Genomic DNA, 20,593 nt, shown 5'->3' with positions numbered 1-20,593 from the left:
ATGACCACCATTCACATTGGAATGTTGAACAATGAGATTTCACCACACCCTAAAGATCATGCAAATGACCACCATTTACATTGGAATGTTGAACAATGGGTACTTACATTCATGATCCAACGACGTTGATGAGTACAGATAGGTGTGTCATACAAAAACAACTAGCCGGGTTGAAACTGACCCCAACAACACAAAAGACAAAATTTTCACTAGAACATTTTATAATTTGGTAAAAAGAATTAAAACAAATAATAATAATTGATATAATTTTGTTTAGAAGTTACAAAGTCAAAATGTTTTTAAGTTGTAAACAAATTCATGTAGTACTTATGTGCATTTAAAATCTAAAACAGGTTGATGCTGACCCAAACACAAGAGGAAGGTTAATGCTTCTATGGTCAGATATTCACTTGTGGAGAATTGGGAAATAAATAAATATACAAGGAAAATAAGTGCCAATATGAAGCAGTATTTATTGTTTTGATTTTTAATGTATAGGCAATGGCATACGTTCCTTTTTTATTTTAAGTGAATGTTGTGCAAGAACTTTTTGTTTATTTTCCTATTCTTTTTTTGCTGCTTATATTGTAACGAACTATGTGCTTGTGTGTGAGCACAACTGAGCACTATTTTTCCTGATTATTATTGAACGCAACACAGGTCTCGCGGTGGGGGGGGGGGGGGGGGGCGTTTTGGTTGCGTGTTTTTTACTGCTCGCCTTGTGATTTGTACTGCTAAAAGAGTGGCGTTTTGTTGAGAAGAATAAACGGGCGACATCCTAATCAACATTTGCTGGTGGCGTTTTTACAAATGTTACAGTATTGTCGCCATGTTCATGCGTTACATCCTCCACAAGTGTATGTTTATGGAAATGTTAAAATAAAGAGAAAAAACCCTCTAAGGACTCGGTAGACACAACGTGATTTCTCATTGCACATGCACCAAATAACTTGTTGGCAAAACAAACATTGGAAGTGCGCATTAAGTTTGCACATGCGCGAGGAAAAAAAAAAGGCTACATGGCTGCCAACTACCCTATCAATTTGAATGGCGGAGATTAGAGTGGTGACAATCTTTGCGTAACTGTACATTTTAAAGCTTGCAAGTCAACTTCCCCGATGTCAGTAAACTACATGCTATACACGTTAATAAACAGCAACTTTCCAACGGTTGAAACGTTTCTATCAGAACCGATTCCATTGGATCCAATTCATTTTCAATGACCGTTCGGTAGTTTCGCCTACCCACAATGCACCACGCCGCTACCCATAATGCACCTTGAATTCGAGATGCGCACTTCGCTTATTATATCACTCACTACAAATAGTATAGTACAACTATCCAGGGGCACATACATATGGGGCAATAAATTTGTACGAAAATATATTATGAAGCTCATTGCATTGTAAAAAGTCTTTTAGTCATTTTCATATTGTGCACCGAAGACATTTCTCGAACTGAGTTAGCTCCGCCCCCTATGCTCTTATTGGTCGATCACATTTTCCACATTTACATTTTTTCAGGTATAGTGTGTGAGATACGAGCTTTAATTTCATTTGAGTGGTCTACTCTTCACAGCAGAGAACGGAACATTCGGATAGACTTAAGGGTCGAACAAGATTTTCACACGGTTTCATCAACGTTTTGAAGGAGGATTCTTTTGGACGAACAGTAAGTTTCCATATAATTACTATTGTTTGTCATGTTGTTATCATAAGAATATGCGGAGCGATTTGTCTCAGAATTATTCACACAAGTAAAATAGTGATTTGTCACGGTTTTTCCAAGAGTAATTTTTTCTGTATGCATTTTTAATGACAAGGCCGCTTCTGTCAAAATTTGATGGATGACATTCTTAATTAGATTAGGGGGGTCATGTGTGGGTCATGACCCCTCCCTAATGAAGATTAATGACCCTTTAATGACTTCCAGATGTCATATAATGAGGGTTAATGACCCTTAATGACTTCCTGATGTCATTTAATGAGGGTTAATGACCCTTAATGACTTCCTGATGTCATTTAATGAGGGTTAATGACCCCTAATGACTTCCTGATGTCATTTAATGAAGATTAATGACCCCTAATGACTTCCTGATGTCATTTAATGAAGATTAATGACCCTTAATGACTTCCTGATGTCATTTAATGAAGATTAATGACCCTTTAATGACTTCCAGATGTCATTTAATGAGGGTTAATGACCTTTAATGACTTCCAGATGTCATTTAATGAGGGGTAATGACCTTTAATGACTTCCGGATGTCGTTTAATGAGGATGAATGACCTTTAATGACTTCCGGATGTCGTATAATGAAGATGAATGACCTTGAATGACTTCCGGATGTCGTTTAATGAAGATGAATGACCTTTAATGACTTCCAGGTGTTATATAATGAAGATGAATGACCCTTAATGACTTCCTGATGTCATTTAATGAAGATTAATGACCCCTTAATGAAGATGGATGATGTGTAGGTGGTGTTCCTACCTGTTTTTGCAGATATCATGGCTGACCCGGGTTCAAATGCTAATTGTTTGGTTAACTTCCGGATCCGGTGCACGCCCCCCTAGATTGAGTGAATAATGAATAATAATGAGATTGAATGACGTGATCGGAGGGAGTGGTTTAGTATGGGTAAAAAGGATATAACAAGCGCTTCAACAGTCCGATAGAGCTACAGCGAGGATGGCGGGGAAAATCAATGTAATCAGCGAGACAAATGTTTCAGTGCAGATGGGACGCACTGGGACCGACTCGATTTTGGATGCGCCGCGTAAGAAGCAGATGTTTTTGCGACGTATTCAGAAACCCCCCGCAGAGTCTTTGGAGGAAATATGGTCTTTGGATCCATCTGCCTCATGGGGATACCGCTTCCTTTACGAGATGGGTGAGCTGTGTCTGTATTTTAGCATGGACGGTGTTGAAAATACATCACCTAGTGGCTATTGGGACTCTAAACTCTAATGACTGGGGTATATTAAATCAACTGGTACCTCGAGTGTTGAAAGAATGTATGAAGTCGTCTGAACCATGGAATGTTTTAACATTTACATGGGTCTCGAGGACAACGCCTACAGGTCGTTGGTTTTTTAAGGTGAAAATTGATTCTAACAACCTGATAGAGACTGGTGATCGCACAAATCAGAATGAACTGTTTTTTACTTTGGAAGCATTTAACACTGAATGTGGTGTTTTTTTGAGGGTTTTGACCCTACCGTTGGCTGAATGGAATGAGAGGATGGATGCGCACTCTGAAAAAATCTCCACCCTCTTTTTGGACAGCCGGCATTGGCGAAACATTGTGGGTGTAAGGAAGGCGTTGACGTTTGAGTAGTCAACGCCCCTATGAACCGCCTACTCTGACGTCATAAGCCAACCCCCCTCAAGGACAGCCCCCCTACCACTTAGACAATGGGAAAATACGCCTCTTTACAACAAATCCCTCCCATATAACCGCCCCTATGTAATATAAGAGCAGGAGTCTCCAGCCGGACTACACTTTGCCTGAAAAAGCCAACGACGACAACGATGCCTCCTACCAGACAGAGTTCCAGACGCCTGCCAACATCGTGGACGCCTCTGGGTCCCCGGAGTGTGGTGCCTCTGGTGGAAGGATCGCGGCTTAAAGTCTCAAAAGGTACGCAGACAGACAGCTCTGACTTTGAGGAGGGAAAGGACGTTGAGGCAGCCGCGACCCACCTTGAGCGAGAGCAGTTGGACTGTTCTCAGTACCCCGCGACTGCCGACGAGAACACCCCTCCGCCGGAGAACTCTCAAGAAGTGCATCTGACCGATGAGTACATTGCCTCGCTGGAGTATTCACAACTGCTGATGACTCCTGAGGAACTCAATACCCGGCACGAACACCTACCTCCTCAGCAGCCTCAGGAGTCTCAGCAGCAGCAGCCTCAGCAGCAACTAACCTCTGACGGGGACGTTGTGGAGGGGTGCCCGCCAACAGCTTTGCCTTCACCTACAAACCTTGACAAGGACTGGGACCTTGTCTGGAACGGGCCCCCGGACAGTTGGCTGTGTCGGGATAAGTACAACTGTATAAAACAGACTATAGTTTAGTTTAGTTTAGTTTATTCATTTTTTCCTTTCGGACACATTACAGTTTACATCAATCACATCACATCATTTGCAACATTGACGTCCGAAAGAAGGGCTGACGGGTAGAAGCCGAAGCTTATTCGAGACCCGTCCCCATCGACCCATTACTATAACGCATCAATCATATACATTATTTAGAATAGACATTAATTTTTATCGTTATCCATCCCATACTATCCCAGACACTGCTCGCTCAGTTCATCTTGAATGTCCGTGTGTAGATTGTGGCTAGTCCCAGTCATTTAGAACTGGTGAGTCGGTCCCCAGACGCCACCAGCAAGCCCACCCCGCCAGGCGAGCAGCCAAGGCAAGCGCAATTCTTCTCTTTCACCAGTAGGGTCTTCGCTGACCTCGGATCAGCTTTCACACGTTGTGCTTTCCAGAAGAGTAGATCGGCTTGCATTCGGCCCATTGCTTTCAAGCAATTTCAGCACTCGATTCTGGTCAGGTAGCACCACTGGTTGCTAGCATGTTGTGGATCTGATGACTCCTGTGCGCTGCCCAGCCTAGCTCACCCAGCAGAGCGGCCCACGCCAGCTGCATTCCAGGAACCAGACCACCAACCCCCATTTTGCGTATTGACAGCAGATTCATTGGAGCCACAATACAGCCTTATCATGTAGCCTTGACTGTTACAACAAATGTCCAAATGGAATTCGAGCCAGACAATATTTAGATTCAAACGGGAACAGCAATACATGTTATCAATGCAGGTGTATAAACAAGAGTTAGCCTTGGCAAAGTCAGCAAATAATCATATACAACTCCAGCTTTGGGTAATTAGTGATGTTGTTGTTGTTGTTGTTGTTGTGATATTGTGAATTACTGTTGTCTCTCAAGCGCTGCCAATTCCTCAGCTCCTTTCACGATTTGTGTTTTTAGTTGACCAGAGTTATCTTTAGTTTGAATAAAAATTTGGCAGTCTTTTGTCCACGTGCTTTCGATAAGTCCATTCTTTCTCATTTGTCGAGCTTTTTTGGCGATGTCAGCATTCCGTTTGGTGAGGTTTTCGTTGATGTAGACATGTTTCCCACGAAGCTTGTGACGGTCTCTCAGAAGAGCAATCTTTTTCTTTCTGTCAACAAACCTGATCAGAACTGCCGGTGGTCGTGTCCCTCCAGTTGGAAGCGAAAAGCACATCTGAATGTGCGCAGGATCAACAGTTAATCCCAAATCTCTGAGTTGAAGTGTCACTTGCTGTTCCACAGTCTCGTTCCCTGAATGTTGGTCAGAATCTTCCATGCTCGTGCTAGCCGCAGCTCTCAAAGGGCCACGGCGCGGCTTGATCTTGATACCGGTGACTATCACATCGTTGATACGAAGATTTTGTTCCAAATCATCCACTTTTTGTTCCAAGGCAACAATGCGTCGATCTTTTTCCTGTGTCTCTTTCTTCAATTGCTGTATTTCCTGAAGAAGTGGCTCAATGCTCTTCTTCATTTCAAGTAATTTGGCAACCATTCCACTGAGTTTTTTAAGAGAAGATTTTATCTCCTCAATCTCGTCGGCTCTTTTTCCGCCAGGCATTCTGCAACAATGTAGTTACAAATCCCAATGCAAAAATCAACAAGTAGTTAGATTCACGAGCGAGTGCAGGAGCAAGTACAGATGCGTCCTTCCTCAACAGATGCGTCCTTGAAGTCTACTATAAGACTATAGGACATCTCCTCAATCAAGTTATAGTTAAATACAGTCGAGATGAATGTAATGGCTGTTTAATCAACCATCCCAGCCAGAGGCAGCACCAGTGTCTAGAAATAGACGATGATGAGTATTTTAGGAAACATTATCATCGTGTGATAGCATTGTTGTGCACGCCTAAATTCCTCCCCAGCATTCATTACATGTTGAACTTGCTTCATCTGACTACCGACATTAAAAAGGTCAAGACAGCGGCCGAGATTGTCCTGCTAGATCTCGAGCAAGAGAAGAAGATACTCGACAAGCTCGAGCAACTGGACGCCCTTGAAGGCCCCGGATCGCTGTCGAACGACCTCAAGACTCTGCTGGACAAGTACTACAATTCTAAATAGAGACACACGATGGGGAATATCTTCAGAAAATTGTTGTTTCGATATTACGGTTTGTGTAATTGGGCGGACATTCTGGAGAGAACCATTCTACATACTTCTGACCGAGACGGACGAATTGACAAAATGTTGTTGATTATGCAAAAAGTCAGATCATTGTCTCATTCGCTATTTCATGTATCTTGGGATTGTTTCGTCAGACGTGTTGTGAACGAGAGTCATTTGGGTTTGGCCAATACAATTAAAGCCGTTCTGGATGCATGGTGTGATGACGTGGGTGTAGGTCACCTGGTAACAATTTTGACTCTGTTTGTTGATTCTGCAAAATACTGTCTAGAAAATAACTACCCTTTAGACTTACCTGTTGAATTAAAAGAATTTCAAACCGTCGTTGAATTAAAAGTTAGTCCCTATGTCTTATCCCGAGTCCTTGAGTATATTAATTCTTAGTATTGCCTTTTAGCATTATGCATGTAATCATTTTTACTATTGTGTATGATTATACTATGGAAATCATGTAATAAACCAAAAAAAAACAAAAGAAGTCATGTCTGTGTGAATTTATCAATAAATAATCGTTGCATATATCATTTAAATTCATTTTCTGATGATGATGGCTGAGAGGAAGTGTATGGAGAAGCTTTACTACGATGCCTCACACCCGGCCAGTTTTGGTGGTGTAGAGCGTTTACACTTAGGTGTACAGGATGTTACGGGTAAAAAAGTAAATCGTGATCGAGTCAGGGGTTTCTTAATCGAGCAAGATGCCTACACCTTACACAAACCCGCTAGAATCAATTTCCCACGAAACAGGGTTTTTGTCCCAAGGGCGCTGAATCAATTTCAGGCAGACCTCTGCGATATGCAGGCCCTGGCTGGCGTCAACGATGGATTTAAATATTTACTGACCGTCATCGATGTTTTTTCAAAAAAAGCCTACGTACGCATTTTGAAGGATAAGACGGCTCCGCAGGTAGTTAAAGCTTTTGAATCTGTTTTGTCTGAGAGTGGGACGCCTCGAAAAATACAGACCGACGCGGGTAAAGAATTTTTTAACAGACATTTTCAGAACCTGATGAAAAAACACAACATTGTTCATTTTGCTACTGCCAGTGATCTGAAAGCCCAGGTTGTTGAAAGGTTTAATAGAACTTTAAAAACTAGAATGTGGAGATATTTTACGGCCAGAAACACACGCAGGTATATCGACGTCGTACAAGATTTAGTAAGTAGTTATAACGAAAGCTACCATAAAAGTATAAAAATGAAGCCCAATCAAGTTACTGACGGAAATACTCAACAGGTTTTCCAGAATCTATACGGTAATATGCCGATAGAGCAAAGTGGGAAATTAAAAATGCGTTTTAAAACAGGAGATGTGGTGAGGATATCTAAATTAAGAGGAGTGTTTGATAAAAAATACGAGCAGAGCTTTACGGACGAATTGTTTACCATATCTGAATGTCTTCCTCGTTTTCCACCCGTCTACAAACTGAAAGATTATGACGGGGATGTCATAGAAGGATCGTTTTACGAAGGTGAATTACAGAAGGTGAGCGTATCAAAAGACCACACATTCCATATTGAGAAAATCCTTAAAAGGCGCACGATGAGGGGGCAGAGACAATTCCTCGTTCGTTGGAAGGGATGGCCCTCGAAATTCGATAGCTGGGTCCCCGCTTCTCAGATTGTAGACGTTTAAAAAAAGAGTTTCAAATACAACTTGTATCAGAAGCCGGCATGGATCCCTTACACGATGGAGGATTCTACGTTACTCTACCTTCTAACGCTAGTATGGATGTGTATACGGACAACACAATCTCACAGTTCAGAGTGAATTTGGCCCAACACATTGATCTCGAAGGAAGTTGGGAGGTGGCCCTGACTGAGATTTCATACCCTCGTAGTTGGATAAACGTACCCGAAAACCAGACTACTTTCTATATAAAAGATATGACGCTTTCCAAAGCTAAGGATGCAAAGAACTCCGAGACAGCTAGGGGGTCTGATAAAAACGAATTTGTAACCCACACCTTAGATATTACATCCGGGGAATATGAAGATCTTGACAAGCTACGAGAGGCGGTTCTGTATATTATAAAAAATAAAATAGGCAACCAAATTTTACTCCATTACGATATTAATATGCGGAAATTTCTTTGGATGTCGTCAACCGGATGTTATAAGATCCGCTTTAATGCACCGTTGGCTTACATACTTGGTATGAAGGAAGGACAATGGTTTACTATAAAACCTAATTGGTTACCTGCCCCGTACCCAGCCGATATAAAGGCGGGTCAATACCATTTATACGTTTATACAGACGTGGTGCAACACCAGACGGTAGGGGATGCCTATGCTCCGTTATTGAGGACTGTTCCGATCGAAGGGAGATACGGGGAGTTTATTTTTAAAACTTTCAACCCTGCTTACTACCTGCCTATTAGTAGGAGACATATTGAAGAAGTAGGAATACAGATTAAGACGGATCAGAATCAGCCGGTTAATTTTAAATACGGAAAGATAATTATTACCCTGCATTTTAAACCGAGGTAAAAAACAATGGTCGTGATGGAGACACACCCTGACCTGTATCGCTTTGTTAATTATTACGAAACCCAAGCAGGAGGGTCGCTTCCGGGTTTTCACGGGGCCCCTGTGCAATATGGGCGAGGTTTGGGCTCCATTTTTTCTAAACTTTTCCGTTTTGTCGTACCTTTAGTCAAAAAAGGTTTTACAGTAGCGAAACCTCACCTGCAGTCGGCGGCTAAAAATATTGCCATGGATGTAGCAGGACGTGCGATGGAAAGAATACAGAGAAGAGAAAAGAATCAAGATGGATCCGGGTTAATGGTTTTCGCTCGAAGACCTTCGAGGAGACCGATAGGTCAGAGACTGGTTACTCATAAAAAGCGTAGGGGTGCAATCAAAAGGAAATCAGTCTCAAGAAGGAAGCGCCGAAGAAGCAACGCCGACATTTTCTCTTAAACAATCTGACGAAAATGGCTCTTTTACATCACAAGTCGCAAGAATGCACTCTGTCGGAATTAGATTTGTTCTCACCCCCAATGACCCAACTTCCGATAGAACAAAGCCAATACGTCGAAATTACACCCTTATCAGCTTTGACGGAGCAAGGACCCATTGAATTCTTCATACCGGGGGACGGTTCTAAATATATGGATCTCTCGGACACAATGCTTTACCTGCGTTTGCGAGTAACACACAGAGACGGCTCTCATCTGGGCCCCACCGACCACGTAGGCATCATTAACTATCCGTTAAACACAATCTTTACCCAAGTAGATGTTACATTAGGGGATAGACTCATCTCACAATCAAGCGCTACTCACCCTTACAGAGCTATGATTGAAACATTGTTAAACTTTTCAGAGGATTCTCTCAAAAGCCAATTTAGCACAGCCATGTTCTTCAAAGATACACGAGGGCGGATGGATTCAACATCGCTCACGGGCAACGATGTTAATGAAGGGCTAGTTCACAGAGCCCAATTGATTGAGGGGTCCAGGGAATTTCAACTCCTAGGCCCCATTCACTCGGATATTTTCTTTTGTGAGAGATACCTCTTAAATAAGGTGGATCTAAGGCTAAAGCTAACAAGAGCCAGCGATGATTTTTGTTTAATGAGTCCCCCCGACGCTGATTGCTCTCTGAAGATAATAGGAGCCACCCTTTTTGTAAAAAAAGTAGCGGTCGCACCGGCCGTTTCTTTGGGTCACGCAGCGGCTCTCCACAAAGACAACGCGCTGTACCCCCTATCGAGGATCAACGTAAAGACTTACTCTATACCCCAGTTATCGAGGATCTGCCATCAAGACAATCTCTTTTTGGGACATACGCCAAAGTATGTGGTTTTAGCACTCGTCAATCACAGCGCTTTTGTGGGGCGGAAGAATTTAAATCCTTTTAACTTTGCCCACCACAATATTGAATACCTAGCCCTAACTCAAGAAGGGCGGCAGATCCCATCTAAGGCGTTTCAACCCCAATTTAACGCAGGAAACGCAGTGCGCGAGTTTCATAACTTGTTTTCCTCGACGGGGAGGTTTTTAAAAGATTTACCTCTAAGTATAGACCACGAAGACTTTCAACAAGGCTATGCTCTGTTTGCCTTTAATCTAAATCCTAACCAGGACACAGAGGCTTTATCCCCTGTGTCCAGCGGTACACTCAGATTGGAGATGAGATTCAGGACCCCGCTTCCCCATACCGCCACACTTATTGTGTACGCTTGTTACGACTCTATTTTAGAAATTAACTCGAAGAGGGAAGTGTTAATGGACTATTACTGAGGAGATGAACGGAAGGGAATTGGAGAGTTTGATGACACGTTTACAAGGACATTTATTTGGAGGCGTTTACTCTTCGGACGAGTTATCCTCCTTGAAACCCTCGCCCCCCATATACTATATAGTTAATACACACCCCCGCTCTAAACCCGGAGAACATTGGTTGGCGCTCACCTTGGAAAAGGACGACTCTGCATCTTTTTTCGACCCCTTCGGCTTTCCCCCTGATTTTAAATATTACCCACAAAGTATAAAGTCTTTTCTGGAAAAGTATTCTAACCGTATAATTTACCATAATCGCCAGTTACAACACGAACTGTCAGCGGCCTGCGGCCCTCATTGTGTGTACTACCTGAGCCACAGAGGGTGTGGAGAGTCTTACCAGGATGTGATGGACTGCTACACCGACGATGTAATCAAGAATGATGCTATGGTATCTGCTTTTGTTCGGCGACACCGGTTTTTTACCTGCAAACCATGCGGAGGACAAAAATCATGTTCTTTCAACAAATTTAAAAAATTTCATTGTCTGTAACGGATTATGTTTTTCAAATCATTTATTCAATAAAAGCAATTTAAAAGGCAATACAGAGTTATGTGTTTTTCCTTACATAAAATAAGTGTCATATTTAAAACCCCTCCCACTTTATAGTCGAAGCAGTCCGTTTTCTTTTCTTTTTCCCGTTCGAAGATTCCTTAACCATGGGATTAGATGTATATGAGCCGTTTTTTAGACGTCTCAACTCCTCGCGTGCATGTGGGTTAGAAACCGTTGTTTCGGGTATATTGAGTTCTGAGAGGGTGTGTAGAAACTCGCTCCAACCTCTAGGACCTTCCGATGAAACATTCTTGCCGATGAGATGTTTGAGTAAATCAGTCATGTGGGATCCTCTGACGGGCTTACCTCTGAAGATGAATTCACTGCGAGGAGTCCAACCTCTTTCGTCGGTAGACAGTTTTCTTAAAACATAATCGGCGTTTTTACGGTAACGAGGAGGGATTGTTTGGACGATGTCGAGCCAGGCTTCATTCTCCAAACCCGTCGCTTCATCTGATGGGGATGTGTTTGATGTCTCAGCAGGTAGAGTCAGGTTGATTGGTCGTCGTTCGTTTTCCCCTTGTTTGAGCAACCCTAAATATCGTTGCATCAAGGATTGGTACTTTTTAATTTTCTCATACTGGTCTAGAGAACTATCTTCTAGGACCTCCTTCATTTTAAAATCCAAATTACGCTCCGCCGTCTCTCGAATGGTTGGTTCGGGCCTGCTTAAACGTTCCAGTTGGTGAGGTGAGACAAGAAACATTTTCTGAGCTGTTCTCAAACTCATGTTGGTTAAAGTTTATTTATTTATTAGACTGCCTAAAAGACTTCCGAGGACAGGGGCGAATGCCCCCAACAAGGGTAAGATAAAACCACCCTTTTGAATCAAGACCGCACGTTTTTTCTTCAGACTTTTTTTCTTATCGGACAATTCTCTGATCACCTTCTTTTGCTTTTTTAGCCTCTTATACTGCGAAGGACTCAGCGGTATGTGACCTTTTAAGAGATTTAGAGCAATCTCGCAGAGAGCTTTCACCAAGCTAGCGGGACCGCGCAAAAGTATGTCTTTACGTTTCTTGGGCTTGGCGTGAAACAAAGTTTTGAGCAGCGGAGCATTTCTTTTTAAAAGCTTCGACATCTTATTAAGTCTTGGGTATGTAGACGGTAGGCCACTGATGAGCTAGTAAGCCCGTCCTCAGTCTATATTGATCTGGACATGTCGGGGTTAAATCCACTAATAAATACCCGTGAGCGTCTTTGGTAGCGTCTTCAAAGCTTTCCAAAAAATACTTTTTCTTTGAGGGAAATATCTGATTAGCCAAAACACTCGTTTGTAATTTATCACGCGGGTTTTTAAACAACACCATATAATTACTGTTGAGGCTGATTGTCCGGCTGTATTTACCTTGATGAAAAATGTTCTGCGTTAACATGATGACGCTCATATTCCTATGATGTCTATATTGGGTAAAAATTCTTACCACCTCAGGGTGGTCCGACGCCTGAAAGATGACGTCGTCCAGAATAACCAAATGACTTTGACGCGCTGGAAACAAACTTTCATCCTCAAAAGAATCAGGGAGACCTTTCACAAAGTTAATATTTTTATTCAGCTTTTGAAGTTCCTCGTACAGAGGTTGAAAAGAAGTGTAGATCCATACAACATTGTCAGGAAGACTTTTCATAACATGGTTACAATTTTCCAAGATACTTTTTACAAAATATGTTTTTCCACACCCGCTTGGTCCAGATATTAAACAAGAAAAGGGGGGTTGAAGCCTCGGATCAAAATCAACTTGATTTAACTCCATTTCACAAAACACACTAATAACCGAAAGGCAGGGTGCGTCCGTGGGGGATAAGACGTCTCTTGTCATATACTACCCTGAACTTTTTCATGAATGACATGTTTTTTAGGTGAAAACCCTTTTTGTTACGCACGATAGTGTGTTGAGGCGTTTCAATCGTTCTGGTTTGTGTGCCTGATGAGTCAATGTACCCTTCGACTAAATTCTTGATGCTGTCATAATTGACGCGTTTGCAAGTGTCATGGGTCTGTGTGATACCTTTTACCTTCATTACCGTTTTCATGCTGTTCCTAGTTTGGTAGGCGTAACTTTTAGGACCCGCTGAAACAAACTCCTGAATGCTATCTCCTCCCAACTCGTCAGTCAAATCCCCCAAATAGTCACCTAATTCCAAAGGTACTTTCGCCGTCTTTGACTACATAGACGAGGCTGTCCGTGTCGGTGTACAAAACACTCGTCTGCAGTCGCTCCAAATATGCGTACATTTTTAGACGTGCATAAGCCGTGGTCATGCATGCTGCAAAGATGTTAGCGGTTTTGGAGGGGGGGACGTTGCAACGTCGGTGGTAGCTGTACTGCACGATCGACCTTTGATCGTTGAGGAAGTGAAAGGCTTTGATCTCGTACACCCCCGAAAATAACAATTCAAAGAAGCGTTCTGTGCTGCTTACAATCTCTGTTTTATCCAAATTATCACGCTGTCCCAATTTGCCCCAAAAGTTGTTGAGGCATAATTTAGACACCTGCCTCTTACCCGCATTCACATTTATTTTTGAGGGGTCTAGTCTAATACCTTGGTGAGTCTCATAGTTTTCGATGTACTTTTCCCTACCTGCCTGATCAACGATGTAGGAAGGATACCCCGAGGCCTCTTGCTTCCCTTTAAGGAATGTATCGATGTATGCTTTGAAGACGTCGCTACTCGACGAGTCAAAATGCCACACCTCTGTAATTTGTGATACGGTGTAGCCCAGCTCGAGAGCCTTGTTGAATTCAGGCGTAACCCAAACACCGGTTAAGGCTCTCTCGTCATCGTTATGCGAACACGAACTTTCTTGATTGTTAAGTTCTGCGCACGTGCGACAAAGTGTAAACACCAGTTTACCTCTTGCCGTTTTGTAGGGCAGCAGGGGGAAATAGAGGCCTCGTGGAGGGTTGACTTTAGCTCTGATGAACCCAAAATACTTTTGGGGGTCATCGAAATTGTCGTGAATGATGGTAGGATGTCCTAACGGATAGGCACATGTGCTGTTGACAAAAGGATAAAGCGATGTAACATCGACGTACATTACACGTTCACCGGGGGCAGCCGTATAACGTAACACGAAGGCATTCGTTCTCCCTCCAAAAAGAGCTTTACGTGGTATAAGAGGCTCAGGGAATTTTGAATTGCGCAAGAACTCTCTTACATCCGGATTTGACTTTTTTAACCGCAGCCACTCATGCTCCCACATCAACACAAGCTGTACACCGTGCTTGACTTTTAGATCCTGTATTTTCTTTTTAACCCTGTCAAACTTTTCTTGAAACGGTCGTTTACTCATAGGACACTTTTGAGTAGGATCGTAACATTCACGGCATCCGTGATAGAAACATCCGAGATATTCCCATACATATTTTACGCCGTCTATCAAAGCGTACCCGTCTACATAGTACTGCCCGATCTTGACCTCCCCCTTGTTTAAGGCGTGAATAATAGGTATTTTTTGGCTGTGCGCCACCCACATTAGGTATTGGATCGAGTCGCGTGAGAATGATTTGGATTGTTGTATGTAATTATCGGTCGGCGTAATAGCCAATGTTTTAGGTGTTAGGAAATTGTTCCGGAACACCTTCATGCAGGAGGAGGCGATAGTTACAGAATTGAACGGGTCTGTACCAGTCGCATTAAGAAACTCCTCTCTAAATTTCTCGCAAGCTGTCACCAAAATATTCACATCATTTCTGCAGTACATTAGAGCTTCCTGGACAAAATTGAAGGTTCCCTTACACGCTACCTCGTACCATTCAAAAAACTTTGTACGATGCACCGTCGACATACGCTCTACCCCATAATATTTTGGATCAGGGTAGGGACCGATGTAATTTAAATGGTCTAGAGAGCTAAAGCCATGGGGGAAATACCCTTTAGTTTGATCGATGAAACCTAGAGCTTTAGGCAAGGAGCTGAGGGGCATTGTGAGGAAGGACAAGGAGTCGATGTACCCCAGTTTGTAGTCCGTATCTGAGAAACAAATGACTTTGCTCCCTTGCATAATGACGCTGACATTAACCCCCATGTCTACCATTTTGTTTAGAATGATGTAAGCGTCAAAACCTTTGGCGTTGTGAGCGATTAGTTTAGACTGTTCAAAACGAGGGTTCCTGACATAATCAAGAAATTGTTCGACGCAATCAAGACCCAACCAATGTTTTTCCACCCCCTTTGTCGATTTGGTACACACTAGGTAGGGTTTGTGTTTACCGTCAGCACCTACGAATGTTTCAAAATCGTAGTAAATTATTTGTTTACAAGGCGCTTCCGGTTTTAGAGGCTGCATGTAACACAGATGAGGGTTTCCTCTCGCCTCATCACCGCCCTTAGGTAGAACCTCTCCACATACTGTGCATTTGGCTTGAGGGCATTTATGTTTAACATTCTCCCCCTGTGATTTGACGTAATATTCCACACTGCATTCGCTACATTTTTTGTATTTCTCACAGTTGCTAGTCTCGGATTTTGAGGTCTGTCTGCGTTCTTTGTGTTTAACGAAGCAACTCTCGTTCTGACATATTTTGTTACAATCGTTACAATGAATGGCTTTGAACGGTTGTTGTTTGCAGGTAGGGTCGAGACAGATGTGACAATGCCCCTCACAACTATGTTGTTCTTGGTTTTTATGCCCTTTGTAACATTGACTGCAAAAGTAGGATTTCCCTATGAACTCCTTAACCGATTTTATTCCATAATAGTGTCCGTCTAATAGCAGTAAGAACACTGAGTCCTCTGATTTGGGGTATTGCGTCTCAAAAAAAGACAGGGGGCATTCGCAATCCGCTCTATAAGCTATAACGATTTTGCGTTTCACAAGCGTTTCAAATTTGTGTACGTCCCTCAGACTAACGGCAGTCTCACAAGTCAACCCCACGCTTTGCTGTAAATAACGAGCCCTCTGTGTAGCCTGATCAACAGTCAACGATCCGTCAAGCAGGTATGCTAACGATCTAGCAAAGCATAATTTATCATTTTTGTCATACGTTATGTACAAACATCTCTTCTTCTTTTGAACCATTTCATCATTTGTAGTCAAAATTAGTTTGCGTTTGGCACCTCCTCCGCCATTAACATCAAATACAATCTGTACAACAAGTTCTAGACTATTGTCGGCCAGTACCTCTGTATTAGATTGTGCGATGCGATCTAGCAAATTATGGACTGCGTCAGTTACGTCATTCGGGTCATTAACAGCATCTAGGTAACAGTGCTCCCTCACATTTTCACCCACTATTTCTGCTTGGACTATATCACCGCGACTAGTCGATCTGATTACCTCCTGCACAGCTTCATTCAAATTATTGCCAATGTTTGTGTAGAAGGCTGCAAAATCAAGGGGGTCTTCGGGTCTCGTTGTATTTAGACGTCGTCTTATCTCCAAGTTGTTAAAATTCGGACGCCTAACTTGTCCCCCCACCTGTCTGTTTGTGTCTGAAGATTGTTGCAAGGTGGATTGTGTACTGGGGGTTGGTGCTGGGGGATGTTCTGCTTGAATGTGTCGATGTACCCGAGACTGTTGTTGGAGGTCTTGTCTAGCTGGTGTACTACTACCACCAGCTTCTGTCTGTTGCGTTTGATTGTGCGTGTATGGTTGGTATTGAAAGTTTTGTGTATTTGACACAAGTGTCTGCTGGCAATGTGTACTGCTGCTACCTTCTGCATATTGCATTTGATTGCGTGGGTATGGCTGGTGTTGGAGGTCTTGTCTATCTGGAGTATGTTCTTGTCGGTAATGTGTACTGCTGCTACCTTCTACATGTTGCGTTTGATTGTGTGGGTGTGGCTGGTGTTGGAGGTCTTGTCTATCTGGAGTATGTTCTTGTCGGTAATGTGTACTGCTGCTACCTTCTGCATATTGCATTTGATTGCGTGGGTGTGTCTGGGGATGTTGTGAAAATGATACAGAGGATTGCTGTTGGTCATTTCTATGTATGTCTGGTTCAAGTATGTCCTCAAAGGCTTCGCCGTTTGAAGATGACTGGTTAAGACGTGCAAGAGCCCTCTCTAAAGGATTAAAGAAATCAATAAAATCCTCAATGTGTCTTATAGCCACAAACGGATCGCCATCATCGCCGCCGATTTCATCAGGCATTTGAAAAGGCTCGATTTGCATAGAGATCTCATCGTTTAAGGCATTTACAATTTCAGCCAAACCTTGACCTACATTATCTAAATCCATGTCACCCCCCTCAGAGTTTTCCATTTCAGATTCGCTTTCAATCGGTGGAAACCCGACGAATTCACCTTCCTCTTCGGCCCTCACGTTTTCACGCCTTAATATCTCTTCTTCTTCTTCTCCTTCTTCTTCTTCTTCGTCAGATATTATTATGACCTCAGGTTGAGCAGTCTCTGGGACCGTCTCGCTCAGTATATCACCACCTATAATCATACAACATTACCGGTTCATTTAAAAAATAGTAATACATAGGTTTTATTTTATTTAAAAAAAAAAAGGAAATTTACCGTTCACTCCTGCAGGTAATTCGTCATCCAATTCTTCCTCATCACTCGTAATTACGAAAATCTCCGGCTGTCTAACCCTCTCGTTCACATCCTCATTCAATTCTGTAAATATCCATTACTAACAGTTAATTTTAAAGCAAGAAAAAGCTCTAAACGTTTCAAAAAAAGAAATACTTACGCCGGATTCCTGTCACAACATCGGCATCTTGTGACGCTGAATAATAATACAGTTGAATTTCATCCAACAACGCTTCTAATTCTGTAAAAATTCAAATTTAAAATAAGAAATACGAACTCATTCACTCATTCAAAAAAATAAATAAATAAAAAAAAAACTCTCCTAACTCTATAAAATTAAAATAAAAGTAAAACAAAAAATACATATTAATACAGACTTATTCCAAAATCTCTCATAACTTAAAAATAAAATAAACGCTATAAGTATAAAAATAAAGTCATGCATCATTCCATTAAATAAATAAATCACTCACTAAGATGCTTGCTTTTCCAGAAGCTTCATTAAGATGTAGGGGTTTTTTATTTCATAGCAAAAACATTAATAGAAGTGAATATAAGTGCCACATTTGTATGAGTATATATACATATATAGATAATATCAAGAGTTAATTACCTGGATTCATCTTGGAAGCTCAGAGCCGATACCTCTTGAGAATTTTTCAGAGAAGTGAGTGTGGCATTGCGAAGGCCTCATATTTATACATAGAGGAGGGTGTGCAAAACGCAATTTAAAATCCATAAATTTCTATTAGACTCTCAGAAATGACCCTCACAATTAGCTGCGTGTCCGTTCTTCTTCAGCCTAATTTAATTTTATGACCAGTACCCCCTCTGTTCTCACAGGGGTAAGGATACTGATACCGCTAATGACCTGCTCACCATTTTCCTTTTGTAAAATTGATACTGATATAAATGTAACCGTCAGAGTACATGCTTGTTTTTGAAATATATTTTAGGAAGCGTTGTCTTTCAAACTAACATTATAGCCACCGTCTAACCTCACACTTCTTCAGCCCCCCGTCTGTCCTCACACTTCTTTGACCCTCATGCAGCCATAGGCCTAGCGCGCACACACACACACAAGCACAGACATACATTTGACCTCCCCATGAATCTTTGACTGCATATGCTTCCCCCTACTCACAGAAATATTGAACAAAAATGTCAGATAGTAACTATATCAGTAAGGGGAAATTATATAGTTTTATCCGTTTATTTTCAGATTCAACCCCAGCAGTCACGAACGACTCTTACAACATTTTTACATATAATGTATAACTTCATGTTTTTTAATTTCATAATACCAACCACCGTATCACAGTTTAACCTTACCTTATACTTCTTGTTTTACAACCTCTAAAAATACAATCTTTGAGCCGTGTTTGCGCATACTTTTCCCCCTTCACCATAATAGAAATGGCTAGTACTTTTCCCCCGGCGGTTTTACCCATACTAAACCACTCCCTCCGATCACGTCATTCAATCTCATTATTATTCATTATTCACTCAATCTAGGGGGGCGTGCACCGGATCCGGAAGTTAACCAAACAATTAGCATTTGAACCCGGGTCAGCCATGATATCTGCAAAAACAGGTAGGAACACCACCTACACATCATCCATCTTCATTAAGGGGTCATTAATCTTCATTAAATGACATCAGGAAGTCATTAAGGGTCATTCATCTTCATTATATAACACCTGGAAGTCATTAAAGGTCATTCATCTTCATTAAACGACATCCGGAAGTCATTAAAGGTCATTCATCTTCATTATACGACATCCGGAAGTCATTAAAGGTCATTCATCCTCATTAAACGACATCCGAAAGTCATTAAAGGTCATTACCCCTCATTAAATGACATCTGGAAGTCATTAAAGGTCATTAACCCTCATTAAATGACATCTGGAAGTCATTAAAGGGTCATTAATCTTCATTAAATGACATCAGGAAGTCATTAAGGGTCATTAATCTTCATTAAATGACATCAGGAAGTCATTAGGGGTCATTAATCTTCATTAAATGACATCAGGAAGTCATTAGGGGTCATTAATCTTCATTTAATGACATCAGGAAGTCATTAAGGGTCATTAACCCTCATTAAATGACATCAGGAAGTCATTAAAGGTCATTAACCCTCATTATATGACATCTGGAAGTCATTAAAGGGTCATTAATCTTCATTAGGGAGGGGTCATGACCCATACATGACCCCCCTAATCTAATTAAGAATGTCATCCATCAAATTTTGACAGAAGCGGCCTTGTAATATTCTCTCTCACGTGTAATGTGATTACGTCATCAAAATGCAACACGTGGTTGCCGCTAGGTATGTAATTCTACTGTTTGTAGGCGTCTTTTAAGCTATTTAATGATACCACAATTGGAGTTTAGTGCAAAACTAAAAACACATTATGAATAATTACATGCATTGTCTATTTAAATGCAAAACGTTATTCGTTTTAAACATCGCTAGCACTAATGCTAAGTAAGCACTTGAAGCCACGGGGCGGCCATCTTACCTCCCCCATTTCGAGGGGAGTCTAACTATACGAGATTGAGTTATATATTAATGTTAAACTAAATGTTTGTTGTGTCCAAATTAAGTTGTTCGGATGTGCCACGGTGAAAAACGACAGAGAAGAAAGTGGTTGTGTCCTTGTTTTATTCAACCTCGTGAACTGCAAAAGATCGTGTCCGTGCTAAAAATAAACAGTGGTTCATTTATGGCCACTTTGCGCCCTCTTGAGGCAGCTTGCTGTTACAACAACAATTGAACTATGTTTCTGTAAACACCACAATGTTTTGTTTTGTTTTTACTCCAGATGCCTCGTGGAAAAGCTTACCATCGCTCTGAATCCAACAGATGGAAGCTGAGTGAACGACCATTCGATTTGGAATTGAGGAAGCCACGCACGTATGCACGTATGTATTTTTGATTGTTTGTTTTTTTGGCTTACTGAACATATAAACAAACACATTACAAGTATAAAATACAAGTTGGAGTAAAAGAAAAAAAAGAATAGGAAGAAAGAGAAAAATTCGTCAATAAT

The 20,593-nt window shown here is 41.7% G+C and overlaps 1 protein-coding gene across 1 annotated transcript; it reads right to left on the bottom strand.

The window, feature by feature from the left end:
• Positions 1-12,583: 12,583 nt before the first annotated feature.
• Positions 12,584-19,363, bottom strand: LOC144017308 (uncharacterized). The gene is made up of 3 exons (XM_077518719.1): positions 17,701-19,363; positions 17,523-17,624; positions 12,584-17,438 (listed from the first exon to the last, which is right to left on the bottom strand). The coding sequence occupies exon 3, from the start codon at positions 17,260-17,262 to the stop codon at positions 13,186-13,188; it is 4,077 nt and encodes a 1,358-aa protein (XP_077374845.1). The 5' UTR covers positions 17,263-17,438; positions 17,523-17,624; positions 17,701-19,363; the 3' UTR covers positions 12,584-13,185.
• Positions 19,364-20,593: the final 1,230 nt, after the last annotated feature.

The sequence above is a fragment of the Festucalex cinctus genome, chromosome 4 (genome assembly GCF_051991245.1).
Source record: "Festucalex cinctus isolate MCC-2025b chromosome 4, RoL_Fcin_1.0, whole genome shotgun sequence".
Classification (NCBI taxonomy): domain Eukaryota; kingdom Metazoa; phylum Chordata; class Actinopteri; order Syngnathiformes; family Syngnathidae; genus Festucalex; species Festucalex cinctus.
This window is presented reverse-complemented; position numbering and strand designations above follow the sequence as displayed.

Coding starts and splice junctions, on each gene's coding strand:
- LOC144017308 (XM_077518719.1), bottom strand. CDS start 17,262: ATGGAAAACTCTGAGGGGGGTGACATGGATTTAGATAATGTAGGTCAA.